At 66.9% G+C, this 24,286-nt stretch overlaps 3 protein-coding genes across 5 annotated transcripts in view; all 3 read right to left on the bottom strand.

The window, feature by feature from the left end:
• SLC29A1 (solute carrier family 29 member 1 (Augustine blood group)) overlaps positions 1-6,601 on the bottom strand; it is a 25,703-nt gene extending 19,102 nt beyond the window's left edge. The window contains exons 1-2 of one of the 2 annotated variants that reach the window (XM_035323346.1): positions 6,488-6,601; positions 3,011-3,120 (exon numbers count right to left, since the gene is read on the bottom strand). The gene's annotated coding sequence lies outside the window, so the exon portion shown is untranslated. The remainder of the gene's footprint in view (positions 1-3,010; positions 3,121-6,487) is intronic. The other variant, XM_035323349.1, reaches the window with a different exon arrangement.
• The window catches only part of LOC118165343 (spectrin beta chain, non-erythrocytic 1-like), a 16,681-nt gene extending 4,785 nt beyond the window's left edge, over positions 1-11,896 (bottom strand). The window contains exons 1-9 of one of the 2 annotated variants that reach the window (XM_035323355.1): positions 11,317-11,896; positions 10,898-10,978; positions 10,499-10,585; positions 10,312-10,403; positions 10,140-10,225; positions 9,553-9,608; positions 9,210-9,343; positions 8,755-8,907; positions 8,032-8,335 (exon numbers count right to left, since the gene is read on the bottom strand). In XM_035323355.1, coding sequence (XP_035179246.1) covers positions 9,227-9,343; positions 9,553-9,608; positions 10,140-10,225; positions 10,312-10,403; positions 10,499-10,585; positions 10,898-10,978; positions 11,317-11,865 — 1,068 coding nt within the window. In that variant the 5' untranslated portion in view covers positions 11,866-11,896 and the 3' untranslated portion in view covers positions 8,032-8,335; positions 8,755-8,907; positions 9,210-9,226. Of the gene's footprint in view, positions 1-7,881; positions 8,336-8,754; positions 8,908-9,209; positions 9,344-9,552; positions 9,609-10,139; positions 10,226-10,311; positions 10,404-10,498; positions 10,586-10,897; positions 10,979-11,316 lie in introns of those variants that run through there. The other variant, XM_035323354.1, reaches the window with a different exon arrangement.
• Positions 11,868-24,280, bottom strand: LOC118163711 (spectrin beta chain, non-erythrocytic 5-like). The gene is made up of 26 exons (XM_035320623.1): positions 23,814-24,280; positions 21,482-21,589; positions 20,153-20,287; positions 19,545-19,676; positions 19,265-19,456; positions 19,098-19,181; positions 18,813-18,931; positions 18,616-18,730; positions 18,303-18,389; positions 17,976-18,091; positions 17,578-17,731; positions 17,285-17,376; positions 17,118-17,208; positions 16,710-16,823; positions 16,311-16,567; positions 16,070-16,193; positions 15,721-15,906; positions 15,443-15,598; positions 14,869-15,089; positions 14,286-14,463; positions 13,991-14,137; positions 13,462-13,812; positions 13,109-13,228; positions 11,986-12,849; positions 11,911-11,955; positions 11,868-11,879 (listed from the first exon to the last, which is right to left on the bottom strand). The coding sequence occupies exons 1-26, from the start codon at positions 24,213-24,215 to the stop codon at positions 11,868-11,870; spliced, it is 4,602 nt and encodes a 1,533-aa protein (XP_035176514.1). The 5' UTR covers positions 24,216-24,280.
• Between the last annotated feature and the right edge of the window lie 6 nt (positions 24,281-24,286).

Below are 24,286 nucleotides of genomic sequence, written 5' to 3'. Positions count from 1 at the left end.
GCAGCATCGCCTGCTCGGGGATGTCTAAAATCACCCCTCTAGCTGTGAGATCGGCCGCACTGCTGCCTACGGAGCCTTACGAGCTCCCGTGGGAGACGTGGGGACCTTGGTGCCGCGTTGGCTCGGGCCCTGCGTTTCCCCTCGAGAGGTCACACTCACAGCTCGGCAGCACAGCTCACATTCGAGCATCGTTAAGCTGTTACTGTTATTTATAAATGCCAATTTTAGCTAAACGCTACGAGAACCAGTCCCACAGGGACTCCTTGGTGCATGGTGCGGAGTGCCGGTGCCCGCTCGAGCCACCTCTGGGCTTCCAGGAGCCGGTAGCAAGGTTCTCAGCACCATTAAGAGCCCCGGACCCTGTTGGGAGGAAAAGCACCACAACATCTCCTTCCTACTCAATTTTCCAGTAAGTCTCCACTTGAGGAGCAGGTGGGTGTAGCTGCTGCCTCGCCCCGGGGCTTTCAGCAGCAGGGTACACAGCGCTTACCATCGCCAAGGCACCGGATTAAATGTTGCCTAATTCACAGCTCTGCTCCTAACGACACTCCCAAGGACTGGAATTGGCACGGCTCGATTGAGCTGTCTCTCTTGGTGGAGACGTGGGCTTTAAAACCCATTAGCACCGAGCGCAGCCATCAGTGACCGCAGGCAGACAGGAGGCGGGCAGGGTGCCCGGGGGGACGCGGGGAGGATGGCAGCCCCAGCCTGGCTGCTTCTCGGCGCACAGATCCTCACCCAGCCAGCACCGATTTGCAGGACCAGGTCTAGAGGTGTCCTCCCGTGCGCAAGCAGGTGGCCCGAGGCGAGCAAGGCACGGTGCTTGGACGTGAGAGCGGCTCAGGGCTGCGAAACATCACCCCTTGCAAGCCAGCTGTGGGGTTTCACCCCATTTCCCACCTCAGGAAGGGTGCTTCAGCCCCCGCCTGCAGCAGCGATGCCAACACCAGCCCGTGGCCTCTGGGCAGAGCCGGGCAGGTGATGAAGGCGAGCACGAAACCAACACTTCAGCTGCTCACAGCTCGCGCATCCCCCCGCAAACAAACACGCGCCCCAGCTGGAGGCCGAGCTGCCTTGCTTAATCCGGGCCAGAAGCACGGCCTTTGCCGAGCCCTCTGCTCCCAAGTGGCTCGTGTGTTATCAAGCTCGTTCCTGCGAGCACAACAACAAGGCCTCCCAGAAGAAGCAAACAGCTCTGGAAAACACTTCTGCCCCGAACTGGAAACAGTTTGCACCAGGACCGCCGCCGCCCCACGCCGTCACGACGCGCGGAGCGGGATTTCTCCCCCGCGCACGGGGAAAAGGCAGCCCGGAGCGAGCCCGGGGGCTTGCTGCTCTCCCACCCTCCTCGTCGGGAAGCAGCAGCGTGCTGCCAAAGTACGCCACTGCTGCTGGCAGCTTGCTTCGCTCCCCAGAGCAAAGGGAGAAGGCAGGCTTGTACTTTCTCGGAGGAAGGCAGCCAGCAAAGTCTCTCCCTAATGCTGGGAGCCCACCAACGGGGCCTGCGGGAGAGGCTGGTTGAGTTTTCCTTCCGAAACCTCAGGTGTGTGCCACAGGCAAGCCAAAGCCGTCACCTGGAGCTCAGTTTGTAGGCTGTACTCCAGCCTAGCTGACCAGTTTTTAACGGGCAGAACAAACAGATACGCTCACTGCCAAACATTTCACAAAAGCTGCTTTTTTCTTTCTTTCTTTCTTTTTTTTTTCCTTGTAGCAATTCCCCGCATCCACTAAAGCAACTAAATCCAGAAGGGGAAGGCAAACAAGCGGCTGATTTTGAAAGCAAGAGCAAAACGTGAGATTTATTCCAGGCAGTGGCCATAATCTGAAGAAATATTTTCTGTACCTCTCGGGCAGTGTTTGAGTTTTAGAGCCCGAGGAGCTGGTTAGTATTTGTATGCACTCGGCGTTTCGAGAATCCTTTACACTTGGCACCCATGGCAAACGCTTCCCTCAGAGATTTGCAAGCACTTTGCAACCATACGTTAATTAACCCACAAGCCTTCCTCCTCCGGAGTGAGATTTTCCTTTTCCCCTCATTTGCCTGTGCTGCAGTCGGAGGGAACCGAGGCAGGGTGAGGACACGGGCCTGCGCACCAACCCGTTCCCGGCACAAAGCCACGCTTGCCATCCCGAATCCAAGCCAAGCATCAGACTCTGTGCCCAAAACGGGGCCGTGCTTCAGGCCTGCGGGATAAGCAGGGGGCTGGCGTGCGGGGTGCTTTGCCTGTAGGGTGCCCAGATGATGCCTGGTGCGAGACCTGCTGGGGCACCCCTCCTGCCGAGGGCTTTTTGCAGAAGCGAGGGCAGCCCCGGCCACCTGCAGCACCTGTGTGCGGAAAGGCAGGGCTATAAAACACAGGCATGCATGTCGCCGCGCAGAGGTCTCCCTCTGCCCGGGCACGTGCAGAGCTGATTTGCTCTGCTCACCCCCGGCAGGGCTGGGGGAAACCGGCTCTCCTCCTGCTCTGCTGCACACCCGGGGGTTACGCGGCGCTGAGCAAAGGGCCGGGCCCCTTCTGTGACTGCCCTGTGACACCGCAGGTGCAGCGGCCACCCAGGGGCTCAGGGCCTCTGCTCCACGGAGGAGAGAATCAGAGGCAGCGGGATTAAAAGGCAGAGCCACAGGCAGGAGCGGGGTGGCGAGCGGATTAGCAGCGGTATCCGATTGTGCGCACGTGTGACAGGCCAGGGGAGCGGAGCTGCGCTCGGCAAGGCAGGACAAGGAGCATTTCCATCAGTCACATGGAGGGAAACGCAGAAGATGCTGGATCTCTTGGTCAATGGCAGGGGGGAAAAAACACTACAGGCTTCTGGAGACCCAGTTGTAATGAGGCTGCAGCAGTCCCAGACACTTTGATAGTCAACAGAGGTCCTCAGCCTCTTGCTGAGGTCCCCGGGGGCTGCTGCCAGCCCCGTTTGGGGACAGGGCTCTCCCACCATCACTCATGGGGCTCCCAGCAGTGACCCCGGGGACGCCTGCCCTGCGACTGGGGCAGGAGGTGATGCTCACCTGTGTGCTGTGATGCTCTCCGGAGCTCCGGCCGTGCCTGTCACCGCTCACAGGGGGCTGCACACACCGCCGGCACGCCGCCGTCCCTCTGCGTCCTCCCACGGCCAGACCTGCCAGGATAAAGCCAGGCTGCTCGCAGTCGAAATGGGGCCGTGGGTGCCTTTCCAGCTCAGCAGGCAGGAACAAACCCCATTGTCCAGCGGCTCAGCAAGGGGCCCGGGTGCTCAGAGGCCTCCCGTCCCCTCCATCATCCCGAGGGGAAGCAGGGCTGGCTGCCCATGGGGACAGCAGCATCTTTGGGACCTGGGGCTGGTGCTCCCCTTGGCAGAACTTGGGTGCGGGCTGGGGGGCACAAACCCCCATTCCTCTGCCTCCCTTCCCTGCTCCCCCTGCTCCTCTGCAGCTGCCCCTTTGCTCCTCTGACAAGCATTTACTGCCTAATGACAGCTACTGGCGCGGAGCTGCAGGGCAGCTGGTTACTGAGTGACAGCAGCAGCCACCAGCCTGCCGGCGCAGTGCTGTCCTCTCCCCCCCCACGGGCTGCTCCTACCTGCGAGGGGCCAGGCTGAGACCTGGGGGAACCCACGACACGTGGTGTGGGCTCCCAGTGGTGCAGGAGGCACCGGGGTGAGGTGGGGACCTCCCCTGGCTGCTCCAAGGTATCTGGAAATCGCAGCCCCAGGGCATGGGCCAGCAGAGTGCCCGGTCCCTTGTCCGAGGGACCACGCTTCTCGCCCCAGGGGTCCTTGGCGGAGGAGGGAGCTGGCTCTGGTGGCAGCGTGGGCCGAGGGAGCCACACAAATCCACAGGGGCACCCGGCTCCTCGAGGCAGTGTGCGGGGGGCATCCAGGCCCTTGGCCGGCAGCGCCAGTGTCCCGCCAAGGAGCCAGCTGGCACCCGGTCACGCTCATAAAATGCACCAGGGGAGCTGGGAAAGGGGTAACGTGCCAGGGAGAAGGGAGGGCTGCTGCCGGGTCATCCCCTCCCAGCCCAAAGCTCCAACCTGAAGGACGTCCTGCAGCCATACCTCCCCATCAGCCTTCCCAAGGCGTCCCGACACCAGCGGGCAGAGTCCTGCATGGCTTCTGGGGAGCGCCACCACGGCCAGACGCTGCCAGCCGCCACGGGGACCGTGGGGATGGCACCGTGGGGACCGTGGGGACGGCACCGTGGGGACCATGGCATGGGGCCGCAGGCAGAAGAGGGCGCCACACGCAGCCCCAGGAGCTTTCACAGCGGTGCCTGCCCAAATCTGCGCCTGCCCAAACCCGCGCCCAGCCCGACAGCTGCTGGCTGGCGTGGAGGAATTCGGCTCTGAGTAAACGCCTGGCACGGCTGACTGAATCCTGCTTGGAGAGCGGAGCCTGTCCTGTCATGCTTTCCCCTTCAGGCAATTCAGCAGCGGGGCTGTGGCTGAATGCTCCCAAACATCTCCCGGGGAGACATCCAGGAGGGCCCTTTCCCACAGCTCCCAGCACTACAAGCCGCTCATTATTTCCCCTCCCTGCCAGCCGTGTTTGCTTGCGTTCCCAAGCCACAACGCGGCCCCGAGGCCGAGCAACGGGGCGCGATGCTGAGACATCACAAGAAGGGCAGGCCAAGCCTAAGACTGGCCGCTGAGCACGCTGACTGTCCTGGAGAGGAGGGACAAAGCCTGAGCCCCCCATGGGGGGCATCCCAAGTGAGCACCTGCCCTCCGACGTACGCCCGTGGGCAGGGGATGTGCTAAAAATACAGGGCAGAGGAAATCCTTTGGGGTGCCACGGGGCTTTGGGGTGCCGACGAGGAGAGGGGGCTTTCTCAGGGGTACCACCTGCTTCTCCCCGGGTTTCGCGTGGGCTGGGGCGAGCGGTGCCGAGCCCGTTGTGCTGGGAAAAGCCCCGGAGCGGTGCCAAAGCACCGACAAACTCATCGCAGGGGGAGCGCGGCCCGGTGCTCCCCTCTGCTGGCCGCAGCCGGCGGCGCGCCCGGCCCCGGCGCCTCGGGGCTGCTGGGGGGGCTGTGTGTTTGGGGGGGGGAGCAGCCTTCTGGGGGGTCGGCGAGAACCCAGATCTGGGGCACCGTCAAGATTTTGGGGTGCTGCTCTCAGCCGGGATGGGCGCATTATGGACGCGGCTGCGGAAGTGATGGGAGCCCCCCAAAAACAGGCAGAGCTCCCCGAGAAGCCGATGAGCCCCCGGGGCAGCTCGGTGGGCTGAAACCAGGGCTGCCCACCCCGACCCGCATCCCCCATGTGGGGCTTTGGCCAGGACAGTGGCACGGTGCCGCCACGCCGAGAGGCAGCGTGGGGGCAAGGGCCAGGCTGCGGACCCTGCCCCGGCCTCTGCGCCCCGCGCGGGGTCAGGATCCTGCAAACAAGCCGAGGGGCAGCCGGGGCCGCCGCGTCCCGGCCGAATCATGCCGAGGGCAGCACGGGGACAGCACCTGGGAAAGAAGGAGCTGGGTAGGGAGTGGAGAGAGGGCCGAGGGCGGGCTCCCAGCGGTCAGCCTGCAGCTTGGAAGGGTCACGGGAGAGAGTCTGGCTATGGGGACAAAGGGCTTGCGAGGTTTGGGCAGCGCTGGGGAAGGAACCCCAAGGGAGAGGCACAGAGCGAGGGCTCCCCAGTGTGTCCCCTGCGCTGCCTGCACCCCAGGGACCTTACAGAAACACAAGGCACCACCCCGGTATGGCCACGACCGTGGGGGCAAGCACACTGGGGCCAAAAAACCCCATCGCACCACCTGCCACCCCCACGGCACCCCAACCCTTACCCTGTTACGGGACAGAGCGCAGAGCAAAGCCGCCGCTGCCGCTGTCCCCGTGCCCCAGCTCTGACCTGCTGTCCCACGGCCCCGTCGCTCAGCCCCGTGCCCTATTTACAGCCCGTGCAGCTCCGCGGCGGCTGTCCCCAGCCCTGCGGCCGCGGCACACGGTGCCAGCCCGGGACACGGCCACGCACGCTTACATGTTGTGTTGTGTTGTTTGTTTTTTCCCGGTGTCCGCAGGGCCGCTGGCAGGCTGCGTGCCCGCGGTGCTGCCGGCTGACAAGTCCGGATCCCGCACTGCTCGGGGGGAGAGCTGCCAGCGCTGCCTGCCTGCCTCTCCCCAGGTCCTAGCGCTCTGCCTGACGCACCAAGGACACCCGGCTGCAGGACAGCCCTCGGCCCCCGCGCGGGGATGCCCGGCGCCCTCGTGGGGACAAAATCCTTGTGAAGTGGGGGCCCTGCCCTATAGGCATCGCCCTGCAGACCCTGCTGCCCCCGGCCCTTTCCCTTCCAGCCGCAGCAGGGCTGGGAGCTGGATCGTCCTTGTCACCGCGGGGCTGGGAAGCCCCAGATCCCCGTTCAGCCCCGAGGCGGAGGGACGGGGCGGTGGGTGACAGCCCCCCGGCTGCGGGGTGACCTTGCACGCGGCTCCTCGTGGTGGTTTCTCAGAGCCACGTCCCCTCCCCAGCCCCCAGCCCAGCGCCTTTCCCTCTCGCCAACCCTGCCCGTTACCTCCAGGGCTCAGCTCCCCGCTGCCGCCTTGCCCGGTGCCGGGGGTCCTCCGGTGGAGGCAGGATGGGGGCTGCGGAGCCCCCGGCACGCCGCGAGCTCCTCAGGCGGGCGCTGGCTGCGAGCAGCTCCGCAGGGCTGCCGCTGGCTCAGCAGGTGGAGGCTGCGTGCACGCGGGGATTAGCGGGGGGCAGCGGCGCCTGCCGTACAGACCGCCAGCGGGATTCGTCAGCGGGGCCCGGCGCCAGGGCGAGGAAGGGGAGAGGCTGAGGGGACGGCGCCCTGCTGCAGCTTGGGTGAGGGGATGGTACACTCCTGGGACGCCCCGCTGCACGGGGAGCGTGCCCTGGGCTCTGCCTGGGGTCACAAGGTGCCCCCGTCCCCTCTCCATGAACGCCACCGTGATGGACTTGAGCCAACGTGGGACACTTGGGGCAGGTCGGTGGCTCCGGCTGTGCCACGCACCCCAAGGAGGGGGGACGAGCCCTCCGTGCGGCCCCAGCCCCGCAGCCCCTCTGCCGGGCCCCTGAGCAGCTCAGGAATGAGCTGGCGGCTCCTGACCGAGCGGCTGCTGCGCACGGCCGGGGCTGCAAGTGCCTCCTGGCGGCACGGCCGGGGCCGGCCCCGTCCCAGGGCATCCCCCCCAGCCCTGGTCTCTTCCCATTAAGGCAGTGTGCACGGGCCGAGCGGCGGTGCTGGAGGAAAACAGGTGACCGAGCCAAGACACCGAGCCAAGAGAAATCTGCGGCCCCAGATCCCCCCAGCTCCCCTCCGGGTGCACAAAGCCCCTCACCGGGTGACACCGATGTCCCCGCAGTGCCCGTCCCCAGCCGGGGGTTGCAGCGGGACACGGGGGTGGGAGCAGCCCTGTGCCCACTACTCGCGTTTCTGCGCCCGCAGCCCTCGCTGCGGATCTGGGCGGCAGCCAGCCCGGCTATTTTAAGCCCCATCCTGCGCCTGCGGAGGAGAGGCTGAGCCTTGGAGCCTGCCGGGAGCGTCCTCACAGACCTGCCGTTTGCCCAAGGGCTGGTGCACACCCGGACGGGGTTTGGGCTCCCTCCCCTTCCCAGCACAGACAGGAACCGGAGTGGCTGAAACCAGCACAGCCTGGCGAAGTTATTGCAAAATTTTGGGACAGGGAAGCCCCCGGGGCCTGGCCACGCTCCCTGACCATCACTGCAGCACGTGCCTGCCTGCGGCCATCCTGCACCGAGCACGAGGCTCGAAGCTGAGCAAGTGAGGGAAATAGTGTCCAGGTGCCATGAGGGAACATGCCAGGCAGCTCAGGCTTCACCTCAAGCAGCACCGAGCCCGGCTGTGGGAGCCCCCTCCTCTGACCCGACCACCACCCACCTTCCAGAGCCCCTCCCCAGGCTGGATGAAGCAGCTCCCAGACCGCGTGTCTATCTGTTTTTTAATAAAAACACCCCCGGCCCTGCCTGTGCTGTGTGTGGGGGGAGGCCCGGGGGTGGGAAGGGGGAGGCAGGGGTGCGGTGCAGCCCCCCCGGGCTGGCGGCGAGCGGTGAGCTGGTGCTAGGAGCGGAGACGGTGCAAGGATGGCACCCGAGGGGAGGAAAACAGGCAGGCGGGGGCTTTCCTCCCCCTCGGCCGGGGCTCACTCCTTCTTGCCGAAGAACTTCTTGAAGACGGACTTGTTCTTGGGGCGAGGGGGGCCGGGGGGCTTCTCCCCCAGCGCGTCCCGCGGGCTCCCCGGCCGGGCCACGAAGGAGTGGCAGCGCGCCCGGGGCACGGCCGGCGCCTGCTCCCCGATGTACAGCGTGACCGAGTAGCTGCTCCCGGCCTCCAGCGGCTCCTGGGGCACGGCCACGGGGGTGATCTTCTGGTAGGTGGCTGCGGGAGGGAGCAGTGAGAGGCTGCCAGCCCCCCCAAACCCTCCCCAGGCAGGGCATGGGGTGCTGCAGCCCGGGCTGCGGGGATGGGGACACCAGCACTGCACGGGTGGCTCTGGGGACAGGGGCGCTGGTGCCACCTCCTGGCAGTGACAGCGAAACCAGGAGCTCGCCCAGGGAAGCCGTCTCTCCCCATGCTGACAGCTGTGGGGCTGAGCACGGCCCCCCCGCAGGGTGCTTGGAGATGGCACAGGGTGCGGGAGATGCCTCCTGGTGGGACAGGTGACCCGTCCCATGGCCACCACCGCTCCCCCGGGACAAACCCCTGTGGGTGAAGCACCTCCTGCCCTGATGGGGCTGCAGGGCAGGGGGCCGCTGGACAAGGCTGCCCCATACACGTGTGCCCCGACCCCACCGTACCTGAGGTGAAGGAGTAGGAACGCCGCTTGTTGGCCACCAGCCCGCAGTCATCATCATCTGGGCAGCCGTTGTCCCACAGCCCCGGGGACGTCCTGGGTGACCACTGCTGCTCCCTGGGCCCGGCTGCGTGGCTGACAGCCCCACGGACATCCTCTGAAGCAGAACGGAGACGGATCAAGGAGGTGTGCATGGACACACGCCCAGGTGGAAACGCTCTCCACCAGTGGGTTGCCTTGACTCTGTCAGGATGTCACGCAGACACCAACACAGCACTGTGACACAAGGCAAGGCCACCACAGGACAGCCCTGCATCATCCCAAGTAGCCCAGCATCGCGCTCCGCCACGGACCTCGGGCAGGAGCAGAGCAACCCCAGGAGCACCCGCTGGGGCTGCATTTGGGCAGCAAGTAGAGGAAACCCCATGGGGCCCAGAGACATCGAGGTGAGGAAGTCACCTGCAGCCAACGTGCCATCAGCGGGGCCATCCTGCGTGTCCAGGGGCAGCTGCAGCCGGGCGTTTGAGCGGGGTAGCACCACGATCTCCTGGCTCTTGGCGGCCACGGCCTGAAGGTGTCCCTGCAGGTGGGAGCTGCCGGGGCCGGACGCCTTGCCGAAGCTGGAAGGTAGCAGAGGTGTACCAGCTCGGCTGCTGACAGAGCCTGGGCAGAGCTTCAGCGCAAGGGCCAAGTGGAAGAAGCACCCCTCAAGTGGGAAAGTGCCTCGTGGCACCCTCCTGCCTGCCGTGGGCCACCTGAGGTGCTGAGAGGGTACCCCCCTGGCTACTCACCCCCCGGCAGCGCTGGCACCCTCGACGCACTGCGCGGCTGCCTGGAAGTAATCCACTTCGGGGAAACCTGGGCACAGCAAACAAGGTGTTGGGGGCACAGAGGCACGCTGCAGCACGGGATGGCACGTGGGACACCCCCAGCGAGCCCACGGGGTGACCACCCATGACCACCATCTGCAGGGGCTGCACTGGCTCCTGTAAAGCAGCCCGAGATGCACAGCCCGAGCCCCCGGGGAACGGCTGTGGCAGTGGGGAGACCCCGGTCTGACAGATCTCCTCGCCTGGAAGGGGCTCCCAGGCCCCACAGGCATGGAAGATGAGGGGCACGGGAAGACCAGAGCCCATTTATGATCTTCCCAAGGCTGGCTTTTTTGCTGCTGAGCCTCGGCTGACGTCAGCCCTGTTATTGCTGATTTCTAGCTGTGTATGCGGTGTGAAAACAAAGCCTCCAAGTCCTGTTGGCACAGAAGCGCAGCTCCCGAGGCAGGTCAGGAGCCTGCATAAATCAGAGGCGAGGCCACGCTTCGGCTCGCCCCGTCCCACACCCAGCTCCGAAGGGGCTGCAGCACAGAGGTGCCAGCTCCCGGCGGCCGCTCACCTGAGTTTTGCTGCAGCTTGGAGACCCACTCGTTCATCAGGGGCTGCGACGGGGCCCGCAGGAGGTACTCGGAGCCGTCCCGCAGCCTGGCAGGGGAAGAAGTCAGCAGCAAGAAAAGCACGGTTTGTAGATGAATCCCCATCTCCCGGGGGCCGGGCTGGGGGGTACTCACTGCAGCCTGAAGCAGTTGGTCTTTTTGGTGTACTCGGTGTCCGGGGTGCAGACGGCCCCAGCGAGGTTGAGGGGAAGGGCCACCACGGAGCTCTGCAGCACAGGGAAGAGCAAAAACCACGGCAGGGTTTGCAGTTCCCCCTTCCCCAGCCGGCCACGAGGACCCCCATACGCAGCCCCCCCCATACCTTGAGGCTGTCCCTCCGGTCCTGGTAGAAGCACAGCGTCTGCCTCATCAGCACGGCGTGGAAGAGGCCCCAGGCGCGGCAGCTCGCCTGCGGGACAGGAGAAGGGGACAGTGGTGGCACGGGCGATGGTGGGCGACAAGGGTTTGGATGAGGTGCAGTGCTCTCCCACCACACACAACATCCCCATCCCTGGGATCTCTGTGCACACCATGGGGCCAGCATCTGTGAGACGCTACGGGGTGTCCCCATTAAGACTGTCGGGGTCCTTCCCGCTGTCCCCGTGCCCCACAGCTGCCAGGAGGCTGGGGTGCACGGAGGAGTCCCCTTGCTGCCCCCCACTCCAGCAGCCCCCATGGCCTCATGGCCCAGCACCCCGGTCCCGAAGGTGACTGACCGTACCTTCCTCCCTCCTGTCTGCAGCACGTGCTTCCTTTCCAGCGTCCCCTCCATCATCTGAAACTCTGTTTTACCAGCAGGAGCCTGCAAGCAGACAGCAGGTGAGGGAAGGAGCCCTGGGGATCAGCCCCAGGACATGTGGGCTTTGTCTGACCCACACCAGCAGGCAACACCAAATGGGACAACTGGGGCTGTGTTACATCAGGGCGCCCCGTTTTTAGGGTCAAGTGCTGCCTGTCGAAGGCTGAGCACTGGTAGGGGAGCACCATGCAGCTGGCACTCCCGAATTCAGCCCCTCGCTCTTCCCCACACCCCCATGTGGAGCATGTGAGCATCACCTCACCCCTCGGCTCCCCACACTCATCCAGGGCACCCCACTACCCCGCCAACCCCGAGGGAGAGCCCCCAGCCATGGCACTGACCTGATTGCCCTCTCTCTCCTCTTCCCGATGCCTCCTCCGATCCCATGCACCGGGGCTGTCCGAGGGGGCCGCGGACACTGTCTCCTCCAGGCAGGGGGCTGCCCCGTGCCCGTGGGGGCTGCCTCCGTGCCCCTTCCCTCCCGCCGGGCTGTGCAGGATCCGGGCAGCGGTGGGGAGGGTGAACTTGGCCACCAGCACGTTGTTGGCCGCCGAGAGGATGAGGGGCCCGCCGGCGGTGTCGGAGCTGGGGGGGCTCCCTGGCGGGTGGCTGGGTGCTCGCCGCTCACCCGCCCTGTCCCAGATGGCCTGCAGCTCCTCCTCCTCCTCCTCGAACTGCCCGTGAGCAGGGTGGCAAACCTCCCCGGCACCCGGCGCCGGGCTGGGGGGCTGCGGGGACCCCAGCGCCCACTCGAAGACGGAGAGCTGGGTGGGAGCGGCGGGGGAAGCCGGGGATCCCCCGTGCTGGGCGCTGCTGGGTGGGTGCTGAGCAAGGGCAACACCAGGGATGGCTCCTGCCCTGCCCGGGGTGCCTGAGGGGGACGGCCCCATCTCTAGCCGAGCGGCTTTGCGGTGCCTGGCCCTACAGGAGGCAGCAGGGATGCTGTCCTGGTCCAAGCGGGTGGCCAGCAGGTCCTGCTCGTGGCCGAGCTGCTCGTGCAGCACGCTGATGTGGGGCGGCCGGCCCGGCTGCGAGTCCGGGAGGTGTTGGCTGGTGCTGGTGGGGTGCCGCGGGCTCCTGCGCTCCTCCCCGGCGCTGCGGGCAGCCTCCAGGCCCCGTGCCTTGTGCCGGCCGTAGCTGGGGTTGAAGCTCACCTCTTCGAACCACGTTCCTCGCTCAGCTTTGGGGGACACCCCCAGGTCATCACCAGGCTGCTGGGGACTGTGCCCGCCCGTGTCCTCCTGCCGCCTGGCCTCTCTGGTGGGCTCCCACCACCTCACCCCCCTGCCCTTCCTCTCTTCCTCCTCCTCCTCCGGCGGTGCCGCACCTCGGAGGCGCCCCAGGGCCGCCACATCCTTGGGCAGCTCCAGGCTGAGCACGGAGCCCAGGGAAAGGTGTGGGCACGTGGCTTTCGGCCCCAGGCGCTGCGCGGCTCCGGGGGGATCGAGGCGAGGTTTGGGGTGCCGGGGGGCTGCCCCGCACTCGGCGTCGATGTCCCGCACCAGGGGGTTCTTCACGTAGAGCAGCAGCTCCCCGAGCGGGGGGCCGGGGGTCCCCGCCGCCTTCCTCCAGCCGCACTTGAGAGGCCAGGTGTTGCTGGGGCCGTGCCGCTCCTCGGGCAGGGGCTGGAGGGAGCTGGCGCCCATGATCCCCTGCAGCGTCAGCAGCCGCGCCTGCTCGGCCCTCGCCCGCTCCCTCCTCTGCAGGCTGTTGAAGAGGGAGCCAGTGCTGGGCTTGGGCAGGGTGTGGGAGGCGGCCGGCGAGCCAGAGCTGGGTGCCGGAGGGCGGCACGATGCAGCAGGCACCCGCTTTGCTGGCTGCGGCGTGCCAGCGCTTTTCCTGGCCTTTTCCCCGTAGCTCTCCTCCAGCAGCACCTGCAGGCACAGAGATGGAGAAGGGTGACCCCCGGCTCCTGAAAACGCCTCGCCCGGCACCCCAAGGGCTGTGCTTTTCCCCGTGGATGCCCCGTGGAGCTGGAAGAGCACCTCCTGTCCCTTGGGGCTGCCAGCCCAGCCCTCCCTTCGCCCCGCATGCCATGGGCAGGGCGCGTGGCTGCGGCAGCGCAGGTCCGGAGCAGGCGGGTTCACACCATGCAGGCACTCCGCCCCGCAAGCAGCTTCTGCGGGCTGTTACCTCTTCCGCCGGCTGGCGAGGCGGCTTTCTCTTTCGCTTTAAACTACCCCAAGTGTTTCCTACAAGCCCCTGGCAACGCTTCCAAAAGGTTTTACAGCCTGAGGGTTTAGTGGCAGGGAGCTGAGCAGGGGGAGAGAGAGACAGAGAGGGGTGTTGGATGCGCAGGGGTGAGGAGCTGCAGCCAGGGAAGAGCAGGAAAGGGGTGGCACAAGCTGGTCCTTAGCCCTCGGGAGTCACTCGACATCCAGCAGAGACTTATGCAGGCCAGGCAGCTCTGCTAGGGACAGCCTGGCTGGGTGCCACCACAGGGGCACCCAGAAGCCCTACAAGCCCCCCCCCCAAGCCCCACGTACCGTCCGTGGTGCCTCCTCCACCTGCACCTTCTTCTTCTCGCCCTTCTTGCCGATGCTCAGGATCAGGTTGACCGTGCCCCCCAGCCCGCTGGGGCCCCGCGGCGGCAGCAGCAGCGTGGAGGTCTCGGAGGGATCCCAGGCCAGAGCCTGTTCGGGGCTTCCTGAGATGCTGGGGTCCCCCCAGCCCCGCTCCCCTCCTGACGGGGTGTCTGAGAGAGGTGATGCTGGAGGGGAGACTGCTGCTCCTGCCAGCACCCGCGGCTCTGGTCCTTGTGCTGGCACGGGGAAGGAGAAGGGACCAGACCTCGTCGGGCTGAGGATGCTCTCCTGAGCACACGGGGCACGCTGCTCCTGGGGAATGAGACAGGAGGGAAGGTGAAGGAAGGGCTGCACTTTCTCAGGACAATCCTCTCTTGTCCTGCCTCTCTTGTCCTGAGTGTCCCAGGGGTGTCACCACACAGTGACATGTCCCCCATCCACTGGTGTGCCGCCTGCTCCATCAGCGCTCTCAGCGCAGCTGGGTACTCACTTGGCCGGCAGGGGATGCTCTCAAGGGGCTCTCGGGGTCCCTCCTCTCCTCCTGCTTGCTCCCGGTGTCCCGCTGGTGCCTCTGCGCTCGCCAGCGCACCAGCACCCAGCCCAGCATGCTCTGCAGCTCCTCCAGGCGCTCCTGGATCTGGGGGCACAGGAGAAGCTGGGTGCCCAGGCTCGAGGGCACCATACCACTCATCGGGCCCCGCGCCCACCGCGCCCTCTCTCCTCCAGGGACAGATTCCCGTGGGATGCCGAAGGTGGCTCCCCCGTCCTGGCTGCCCTTCGCTTACCGTGGCGCTCAGGTAGTGCTCCTCCGACACCAGCTGCTGCCCCGCCGCCGCCAGCTCCTCAAACTCCTTCAGCTTGCCCTCGATCTTCTTTTCCAGCTCCTCACACTGCGTCTCCAGGATGCCGTGGCTGCTCGGGCTTTCGGAGAAGATCTGAGCCCGCGTGTCTTCTGTCCAGGAGCTGAGGGCACGTGAAAGACAGGCTCAGGGACAACCCAGGGAAGCCATTCCCAACCTGCCCTCATCTCCCACGAGTTGTGGCTCCTCAGGGATGCCAAGATGCCCTTTGGCCCCGATGGCTGTGCAGGGCCTGAGGTCCCCCCATCAATCCCCGTACTGCCACCACCTTTGGGACGGCTTGGTGATGGGGTGGCTTCAAGCAAGGCCCTTTGGCCCTCAGGGACTGGCCCAAGCAGGATGCTGCGTGCACGCAGACCGGGCACAGCCCTTCACTTTGGGCTCCAGACGCTCCCAGCTCCAGCTCCAGCACTGCACTTAGCGTGCGAGCATCCCCAGCTCCGGGAACACCGCGCTCCCAGCAGCTCCCCCGCCGCAGAGATAACCCCGTCTGCTCATCGCCACTTACATCATGGCCAAGTAATCCCTGAAGAAGTGCCGCAGCCGGCCGGCCTGCTGCACGTGGGCACGGGTCTCCCGCAGCAGCTCCCGCAGCCCTGCCCACGCCCGCAGCGTGTCCTGCACCTCCCGGCTGAGCGGGCACAGGCGAGAGGGGCAGAGCTCTTGCAAGCGGGCAGCTGCTCGCTCCAGCTCCTCCAGCTGCCCCTGCAGGGTCTCCGATACCGCACGCTGAAGACCAGAGGGGGGAAAAAATAAACGCTCGGGATGCTTTGGGTGACATGGCGAGGCAGAGTTTTCTCCGTGCGGTTTCCCCGCCAGCCCGCTCTGCCCGCCTGAGTCACCATGCCGCTGGTGGAAAGATGAGCGAGGAGCTGGCAGCTGGGTGCTGGCACATGGGAGCTGACGCAAGCTCTCTCCCCTTTCCTGGCCTGGGCTGGAAAATTCCAGCCCAGACGCCGCGGCACGCCAAGGCTTACGACACCTGGGCCCTCGGGGGCCAGCACCTCCCCAGGATGGCCCCATCCTGCCGGGACACCTCCCCGCCACGTGCCCGGCGGGCCACGGGGCTCCCCAGGGCTCACCTCCATCTCCTGCTGCCGGCTCTGCAAGCCCTGCAGCCCCGGGAGGTCCTTCTCGCTCTTCACCGTGGTGAAGCCGCTCTCCGCTTGGGCGGTGTCGTGAGCCAGGGCCTCCAGGCTGCACCGCAGGGCCTCCAGGCGTGGGGACACCTCTGCCACCTGGGTGGGAGGGAGGACGGAGATGAGCCCTGCCGTGGCACCCCTCCCAGCCAAGTGGCACGTGCAGCTGCAGGCGGGCCACCTGGGTTGCGTCCCTGAAGCCCCGTGTCCCCGTCCCCTACCAGGCGCTCCAGGCTCTCCGTCTCTGCTGCCACCTCCATGACGCGCTCGCGCTCCTTCACCGCGTCGTTCAGCATCTCCACGGCCTCCTGCAGCTCTCCCAAGGGGCTGCTCACCTCCTTGCTGTCCTCAGCCTGGGCCGAGAGCAGGGGAAAAGCCCCCTGCGAGCCACAACGCCCGCTCCCTGGCTGAAGCCAACAGAGACACTGGGCATTAGGGAGATGTGGAGCGACCCCAAAGCGTCCAGGATGGAGAGAGGCAGCCCTGGGGCCCCCTGCCAGCCTCAGACCAACCCTTGGGCCAGCCCCAGCCGCTGGGCAATCCCAAAGGGCTCCCATGCCCGCTGCTCACCTCCCTGGCTCCCTGCCTGCTCCGTGCCTCCTCCTCTTGCAGGTTCTGCAGGAACTCAGACAGCACCAGGGAGTCACGCAGGTCAGCAGCTCGGCGCCGCAGGGCTGCCTGCACGTGTGCCAACCTACGGGGACAGGCGTCCGTCGTGGCTCCCAGGGCCCCCTGCACCTCCCTGGGTGGAAGATCCTCCTCCCTACCCACCCCAGGGACCGGAGAGGAGGCAGCCTCCCCTGCTACTCACTTCTCCTCCACCATCTCCACCTTCCTCTGCATCTTCCTCGCTCCCTCGTGCTCTGCGGGCGTCTCGCCCGCCGCCTCCTCCCGCAGCGCCTGGAGCTTGATGCCGCACAGCAGGAGCTGCCTCTCCAGCTGGCCCGTCCCCTCCAGGTCCCTGCGCAGCTCCGCGGGGCTCCTCATGGCTGCTGGCTCCGAGAGCGACCCCGCCACGGCTTGCAGCCACTGCTCGGCACGGTCCAGCTCCCCCACCAGCCTCAGTGCCTGCGGGGACAGCAGGGAGGTGGGACTGGCCGCATCGCCCCGGCTTTGAGCCACCCAGGGGGTGCAGGAGCCAGGCTGGTGGCCAGACATTGGGTGCCCGTGGCACCGCTGGAGCAACGTGCGGGTGATGCCGGTCACTCACCTTATCGATTTCCCGCAGCACGGCGCCGTTCTCCTGGTGCTTCCTCTGCAGGTCCTCCCACAGCTCGCCCAGCTCCCGCAGCATGGCCTCCACCTGGGGGCTTCCCGCCGCCTCCTGCCCCTCCTGGAGGCAGGGACAGTGCTCAGGTGGGTCCTGCCCCATGTCCCCACGCTGCAGGGGGCTCAGCGGGGGCACAGCCATGCTGGAGCCTGCCCTTCCCGGCTCTCTGCATCCCCCACAGGAGCTGGGTGGCAAGAGCCACGCTCTCGTTGAGCATGCAGCCTGCTGAGGAGCGCGGGGACGTGCGCACCCACAATTAACGGGGAGTGGGAAAAGGGGGACCCCACAACGGATGGTCTGGGAGCGAAGGGGCAGGGGGATGTGCCTGGGCTCCTGGGGAGACATTACCGTGCTTGCCACCTGGCAGACATCCTGCACCTGGGCCTCCGGGGGCTGCATGCCCCTCTCAGCCTCCGCCTCTCCAGGACCCCTCCTCCTCCTGCGGAGAGGGGGACGGTCAGCCACGGGGACCCCCACCCCGTCCCACTCCCGAGAGCCACCCCCGCAACCTGTACCTCCTGCTGTCCCCTCCCGCTGCCGGAGAGCCAGGGCTGCTCCCCTCGCCTCGCACGTGCTCCGCCGTCCTGCTCGACACGTCCTTCTGCACCTGCGGCACCAAGGCTCCATGCCTCCTCTGCCCCGGGGGCTGGTCGCGGGGCTGGTTGCTGCGGCTCGCTGTATCCGAGCCACGGCAGAGCGCTGGGCTTGGGCTCTGGCCAACGACCAAATTCCCACAAGCTCAGCCGGCTTCCTACCGCGGAGGCCCTGGAGAGGCCGTGGGGAGGCAGGGCTGAGCTGCCGTGCTCACCGTGCTGCCGCCGGGATCTCTCTTCTGCTTGTCTCCTGCGCCCTTCCCCACTGGCTCCCGGCTGCTGCCATCTCTGTGGGGCTCAGTGCTTGCAGCCGCAGCTTCTCCCCCTGGGAAACCACTTCCCAGAGCCAGTGCTGGAGCCTTCTCGGTCCTGGAAAGGGGCAGGGAGTGAAGGGAGGCGCAGGGGGGCAGAGGATGGAGAAAAGAGAGCCCCTGAGCAGAGAGAGCCCTTAAAGCTCACTTTTCGTGCTCCAGATCACCCCGTTTTCGAGAGACTGAGGCATGGAAAAAGGAGGGAACCCTCTAAGGTCACGGTGCAAACCCAAACCCCTTCTTTTCACAGCCAGATGCAGCCACCACGGGCTCCAGGCCTCCAGGGCTGGGGGCTGCCCTACCTCAGTGCCTGCTGGAGCTGGGCCCAGCTCTCCTTCACGTCTCGGTGCCTGGGGGTGACTCGGGCTGCCAGGCTGGGCTGCAGGCTGAGGAGCTGCGACACGGTCACGTCCAGCATCTGCAGGACAGGGGAGTGGTGGCAGGGCCGGCAAGGGACGAGCCGCACACGGTGCCTGCTTGCCACTCACCCCAGCTGCCCCACGTGGATGTGGGGTGCACACCGAGCCCCCAGCCCCATCGGTGCCAGCACGGACCCCACAAGGCACGCAAGCCCCAGCCCCCCGGGATGCTCCCAGGGCTCAGGGGACGAGGATGAGACCCGCACTTACCATCACCTGGCTGGCTATGTCCCTGACATCCCGATCCTGGCTTGGCTCGGCCTCCCCTTGCTTCCCCACACCGCAGACACTCCTCCACTGTAAGAAGAAGCCGCAGTCAGTGCGGGGAGGGGACAGGGCCCTGCCCTCAGCTCTGGCATGCTCATGACCCACCAGCCAAGCCACATTTACTGCTCTGCATCTCCCCACCCCACGCTGGGCTCTGCCCCCCAGCTCCATCCACAGCATGCAGGGGACGAGAGCGGGGTGCTCCCCCTGCCATTTCTCTCTGCACGGAGCTGTGCAGGGGCTCGAGTGCCGGTACCTTGGCGTGGATGGCAGCCAGCAGGGTATCCGCTTGCTGGAGGAAGGCGGCGACCTCCAGGGCCAGCTGCAGAGCCTCGTGGTGCTCCTTCAGGGTGCCCTGCAGCCGCAGCCACCTGCGGGAATTGCAGAGGTGAAGGGCAGCTCGTGTCACAGCGCTGCCCGTGCCTGCTTCGTCGCCCCGCTGCCTCCGCTCACATTTTGTTGAGGTGCTTGCGCCGGGCAGAGACGCTCCTGCTCTCGCTTTTGCCTTGTTTCTCCAGCTTTTGAGCCAGGCTGTTGAGCTCCTCGTGCAGGCTCTGGAACTGCTGCTCCTCCTGAGCCGAGCAGAGGCAGGAATCAGCACCCCCTGTCCCTCGGGGGCGCTGGCTGGGTTTTGGAGAGCTGCTTGGGTGGGCAGAGCTGGCCTCCCTCATCCCGAGCCGTAAGAGGGAGGAGATGGCGGCCGAGCTCCCCCCATGCTGCCAAAAAGCAGTCCCCCACCTGCTTCAAGTCGAGGATGCGGCGGGTGAGCTGGATCTTGTCCGGGCTTTCCTGCAGGAGGGCCGCCAGGCAGGGCTTCTCCTCCTGGGACAGGGGGAGGCTGTGAGCAGTGGGGGGACATGGCCACACAGGCGGCCCAGCCCCGGGGCACGCTGCCCTTACCGCACCTTGTGGCGGATCCAGGCCTCGAGGCGCTCGGCCTTCCTGCTGAAGTCCTGCAGGCTGCGCAGCCCCCCCAGGGCCCTGCTCTGGCTGGCGGCCGTCTGCTTCAGGAGCTGCCACTGCTCCCGCAGGGCCTGCAGCTGCCTCCGCACCGCCTCGGCGCCGGGGCTCGGCCTGCACGTCAGCTGCTCGCCCATCTGCGGGGCGAGGGACCCCATCGGTCATGGGGGGCTCACCAAGAGCCCGGGGGGACTCCCCGGGGTGAGGGCCGCAGCCCGGCCTCACCTGGCTGAGCTTGATCAGGGTGTTCTCGAAGTCCTTCATCTCCCTCTGCAGGCTCTGGGCCACCTGCTCCCAGCCCTGCAGGTCGCAGCCGTCCTTCAGGTCCCGCAGCTTGCCTCGCACCCAGCCCTCCGCCTGCGGTGTGGGAAGAGACGTGCGGATGGACGCCTCCGCCAGACCCCCGGGGGACGTGGCACTGGGAGGCTGGGGGGCTGCCCAAACCCCCCTGGGCACAACGGGGCTGGTGAAAGAGCCGGCGGCGACGGGAAGGCGAGCAGCATCTCCCTTCTCTCCTCCCTGCCCCTGTTCCCATGCTGCTGGCGAGGGAAAGCGGGAGGAGGAGGAGGAGGAAGAGGAGGAGGAGGACGGGGGGCGGGAGGCGAGCGTGCACGTGGGGAGGAAGCGGGGCCCCGGTGCGGGCTGACCCCCTCTCCCCGGGGCTCAGAGCCAGGCGGAGGCGGCCAAAGATGATCTCACGCCACAACAATGGCTCCGCTCGAGGCCGGCCGCGCAGCCCTCCCTGCGGCGCACCCCACCCGCAGCCCGCGTGGAAGGCGGCCGGACCCGGCCCTATTCCTCCCGTGCTCCCCGAGCCCCCCGGGCGGGCTCACCTGCAGCACCTCCCGGTTGAACTGTGCGAGCAGGGGGCTCGGGTCGACGAGGGTGGGTGCTCCCGTGACGCCTCGCCCGACGCTCCTCGGGGCCGCCGGCTCCTTGCTCCTGGGGCTCTCTTTGTGTGGTGCCACCTGGGGGGGCAGAGGCAGGGGGGTCAGTGCGTCACCCCGGGGAGCCCTCCCTGCTGTCCCCTGGGAGAGGGCGAGTTTTGGAAGCCTAACTAAAATACGCCAGCCTGCCTCATCCCTCATCCTGCTGCTCTGCTGATCTACTTGGAGCACTCTCACCACGTCCCCAGGCGCAGCCTGCTGGGGGATGGCCAGGCTGCCCCTCATCCCCGGGTCACTCCCAGCACCCCGACTTGTCCCCGTGCCCTCTGGGGCTTTCTGCAAGGAGCCTACATGCCCATGGTTTTCACTCGGTGTCACCCTGGGGGTGCTCCTGGGTCACCCCGTCAGGACAGAAGGGCGCAGAGCAACCCGGGGAGACCCCCAGCCCAAGCAAGCGGCGGGGGGAAGAAGCACGGCATCACCCCCGGGGCTCGGCCTCGCGGGCGGGCGGCGCTGACGAAATGCTCTGTCAGGGCTCCAGCTCCGCCGGGGGCGACGGCGAAGGTCAGCCAGCACAAGGAGCTGGCCCCCCTCCAAGAGCAGCCCTGGGCCCAGCTGCACAGAACCCGGGGGGAGCAAGGCCTCTCTCAGGCGCTCCTTCCCAGCACGGGGCCCCGCCGCCCCCAGGGACTGAGCTGCCCCCTGGCCCCATAACTGGGCGCCGTGGGGCTGCTTTCGAAGCTGGGGCCACCCTAAGCTGGAGCTGAGCTCATTGCGCCCCAGCTCGAGGCAGGAGCAGCCCCCGGGCACCAGCTCATGCCTGCCAGGGTGCTACCTCCTGGGTGCGGAGCTGCAGGACTGGGGCGAGCTTCAGGCTCTCTAACCACTCTGGCATGTGTTGCCCTGCTGATGACATGGGAGTCGCTTTTCAAAGCCTCTCTGCCTAACCGCAAGAACTAGAGAAATCTTTTTTTTTATATTTCTCTCTTTTTTTTTTTTTTTTTCCCTCCCCTGCTTTTTTAAATAGCAACACAGATTCTCAGGCCCTCCTGCGACTCCGTCATCCTCAGCCTCTTGACACTGCCAGTGCTGGAAGAGCCCGTAACCCAGCCCCCTGCAGCCCCTGTGCCCCCCGGTGACAGATGCACCCCGTTTTCGGCAGACGCCACCATGCACCTCGAGGCTCTGCGCTCCTCGGCAGCGAGCCCCCAGCCCCATTTGCTCAGCCCCCAGCCCCTCGGTCGCCCCATCCCAGCAGCGTGCGCGGGGACGTACCGCCTCGAAGGGGGAACCTCTGTCCAGCGGGGAGCAGAAACCGCCGGCCTGGGGGCTCCCAGCCTCCTGCTTCTCGTCCTCCACGTCCACATCCTTCCTGAGATAGACCTAGAGGCGGGGAAGGCGCAGCCCCGTCAGCCTGGCAGCAGCTGAGCGGCCGCAGGAGGTGGGTGCCAGCAGCAGAGAGCCTGGCAGCGCTCCTGCACACCCCTCTGCAGCAGCCACAGCCCCTGCTTGCAGGCAAGAGCTTCCGAAGCTTCTTTGCTTGGTGCTGTCTTCATTTGAGCTTCCCCACACATTTTTTTTTCCCCTTGAATCAACTCCAAAACCAGCAAAATCCCATCCACCAGCTGCTGGCAGTCCGAGCCCGCTCTCACGGTGGGCAGGCTTGGCGGCCCCAGCCTCCTCCACTGCAGCAAACGTGAGCCCTGTGGGCTGCCGGCACCTGAGGCCGGCCGGGCTGGGAGGCAAGAGTTAAGAGGGTGGCTGACTCACAGGGAAGGGCTCCCGCGGGATGGAGGGGCTGGGGTGTGAGCAGGAGAGGCAGGAGGAAGGCAGGCCAGGCACGGCGAGGAGGCCCGGGATGAACTCCGCGTTACCTTAGCCTCCACGCGGCTCAAGCCCAGGGCAAGAAGCGCGTGGGATCGCTTGGACCGTGCGCAAGGGCAGTCCCTCTGACCCTCTACGCCCATCGGATGCCATTCGGGACCCCACGAAGCCCCTCTGATAGGCAGCAGTGTCCCAGGCTGGCCGCACCCAGCCGCGGGAGCCGAGCCCGCAGGTGACAGGGGAGCTTTATTTAGGGCCCCGGCCCGCGCCCCGCCGGCGGCAGGAAAACAGGGCTGGAGGCACAGGGATGACTTCATCCTTCCCGCAGTGGGGCCGGTCCCTCTGGCCGGAGCTGGGCCCTCGCTCGGGCGGAACAAACCCTTCCTCTCGCTGCCCCGGAGGCTGAAGGCTGCCGGGAGGGAGCGGTGCCTCCCACACAAAGCAGAGGTGCAAAGGCTCACGCTCCTGCATCTGCGCTCAACACACACGCACATCTTCTTGGCTGGTGGCTAGGGATCAGAGGAAAAACTTCTTCCTCGGTGCCCACGAGGCCAGAACACAGCCTTCACAGCCACACGTGGAACGAGCGCAGTGTCCTCAGCTGCCCCCTCTGAGGCTTCTGTCCCTCGCTAACAGCAAAACTAACCCGGCACACACACTCGCCGCGGCCCCTTAGAAGGGTGGGTGCCAATGGCTTCACACGAGAACAAGGAGCAGCGCCAGGACCCTTCCAGGCTGCAGCTGCATTGTGCTCGTCCCGTCGGAGGTCCCGGCCTCCCGCAGGGCTGCGAGGTCGCAGCAGAGCCGAGGCCAGGGCTGGGCTGGTGGGGGCCACGGGGCAGGCTTGGGAGAGCCCCAGCAAGCCGCCGTGCCTGCCCTCCAGCCTGCCGGGGGACAGCTCTCCCTGCCCTCCTCCGGCTGCCACCCCGCACCGCACACGGCTTGCCCGGTGCCCTGGCTCTCGCCCTACTCCCCGAGCTCCATCTTGCAGCCTCCCTCCCAGCTCCACCCCCCCACGCCGTGCAGGCAGGCAGGGCCGATCCTGGCACTGTCCAGCGCCCCGAACAGCACCTCCAGGGTGGGCACAGGGCCCTGCCTTGTACAAGAGAGGGGAGCCCTCACACTGATGCCCCTCGGGCTGCGCAGGCTCGTGCCGCGAGGAGCTGCCTGCGTGCTGAAGGGCCCGGCAGCTCTTGCGAGGCTGCGCCTGGCCTTTATTGGCAATGAAGAAGAGGGTTTTGGCAGCCGGCTGCGCGGCTCTCCACGGCGCTATCCCGCCGTGAAACCAGCTGCTGCGGGTCGGGGTTAAAGCACAAGGAGAGCCTGGCGAGGTCTCCGAGCCGCCCCGCTCCCCATCCCTGCTGCACAGGGGGGTCTCTCGGGACATACGCGTCCACCAGCGCCGAAACGCGGAGGGCAGGGTGCCAGGGCTGCCGGGTCCTGCTCCCGGCCGTGGTGGGGGCCGGGCGGGCAGGAGCCTCGTCCTGGCTCTGCCTCACTGTGTGGCCCTTCGTGAGTCACTTCCCTTCTCCCAGCCTCGGTTTCCCCTCTGGTAAAAGAGCAGGGGGCGAGTTCCCAGCTCCCCGCACGCAACCACAAGCATCCAAGGGGCTGAGCACCCCAGGGCTTGGGCTGCGGGGCTGAGCTTTGCCATCCCACGTTCATCCTGGGCTAGCCCATCCCCAGCTCGCCCTCAAGCACCCCGCAGCCTCCCACCGCAGGAGCTGAACCAGGATCCGGCCCCGAGGCGGGACAGGGAGCAGGGTGCAAGGGGAGCGCTTACCTTGAACTGAGCCTTCCCCGTCCTGCTGTTGTTGTTGTTGTGGTTCCTCTCCCCTCCAGCCCAGCCGGGGTCCCCGGGCCCCCCTGCATCCCCGGAGCCGGCCTCCCCGTGCCAGTTGGAGAGCGTGATCTTCTTGATGGAGCGCGCCAGGGAGCCCCGGCTCAGCCTCTCCTCCTCGCCGCGGGGCTGGCCGGGGGGCCCGGCGGGACCCCCCCTGGCCTGGGCCAGGTAGAGGGAGATGCGCTGGTTGAGGTCTCGCCGGAGGCCCCGGTGGTTGTCCAGCGCCGAGGCGAGGGCGATGCCGGGGCAGGCGTCGGCCGCGAAATCGGCGGCGCACTTGGGCAGGGACAGCTTGGTGCTGATGGTGAAGGGCTGCACCTTCCTCGCCGTGCTGCCCGACATCCTCCCGCTCCGGCCGGAGCTCCGGGCCGGGGAGGAGGACCGGAGGAGCCGGGGGGGTGCCGGGGCTCCGG

The sequence above is a fragment of the Oxyura jamaicensis genome, chromosome 3, assembly GCF_011077185.1.
Source record: "Oxyura jamaicensis isolate SHBP4307 breed ruddy duck chromosome 3, BPBGC_Ojam_1.0, whole genome shotgun sequence".
NCBI lineage: Eukaryota > Metazoa > Chordata > Aves > Anseriformes > Anatidae > Oxyura > Oxyura jamaicensis.
The sequence above is the reverse complement of the archived record's forward strand: the minus strand, read 5'-3'. Positions and strand labels throughout refer to the sequence as shown.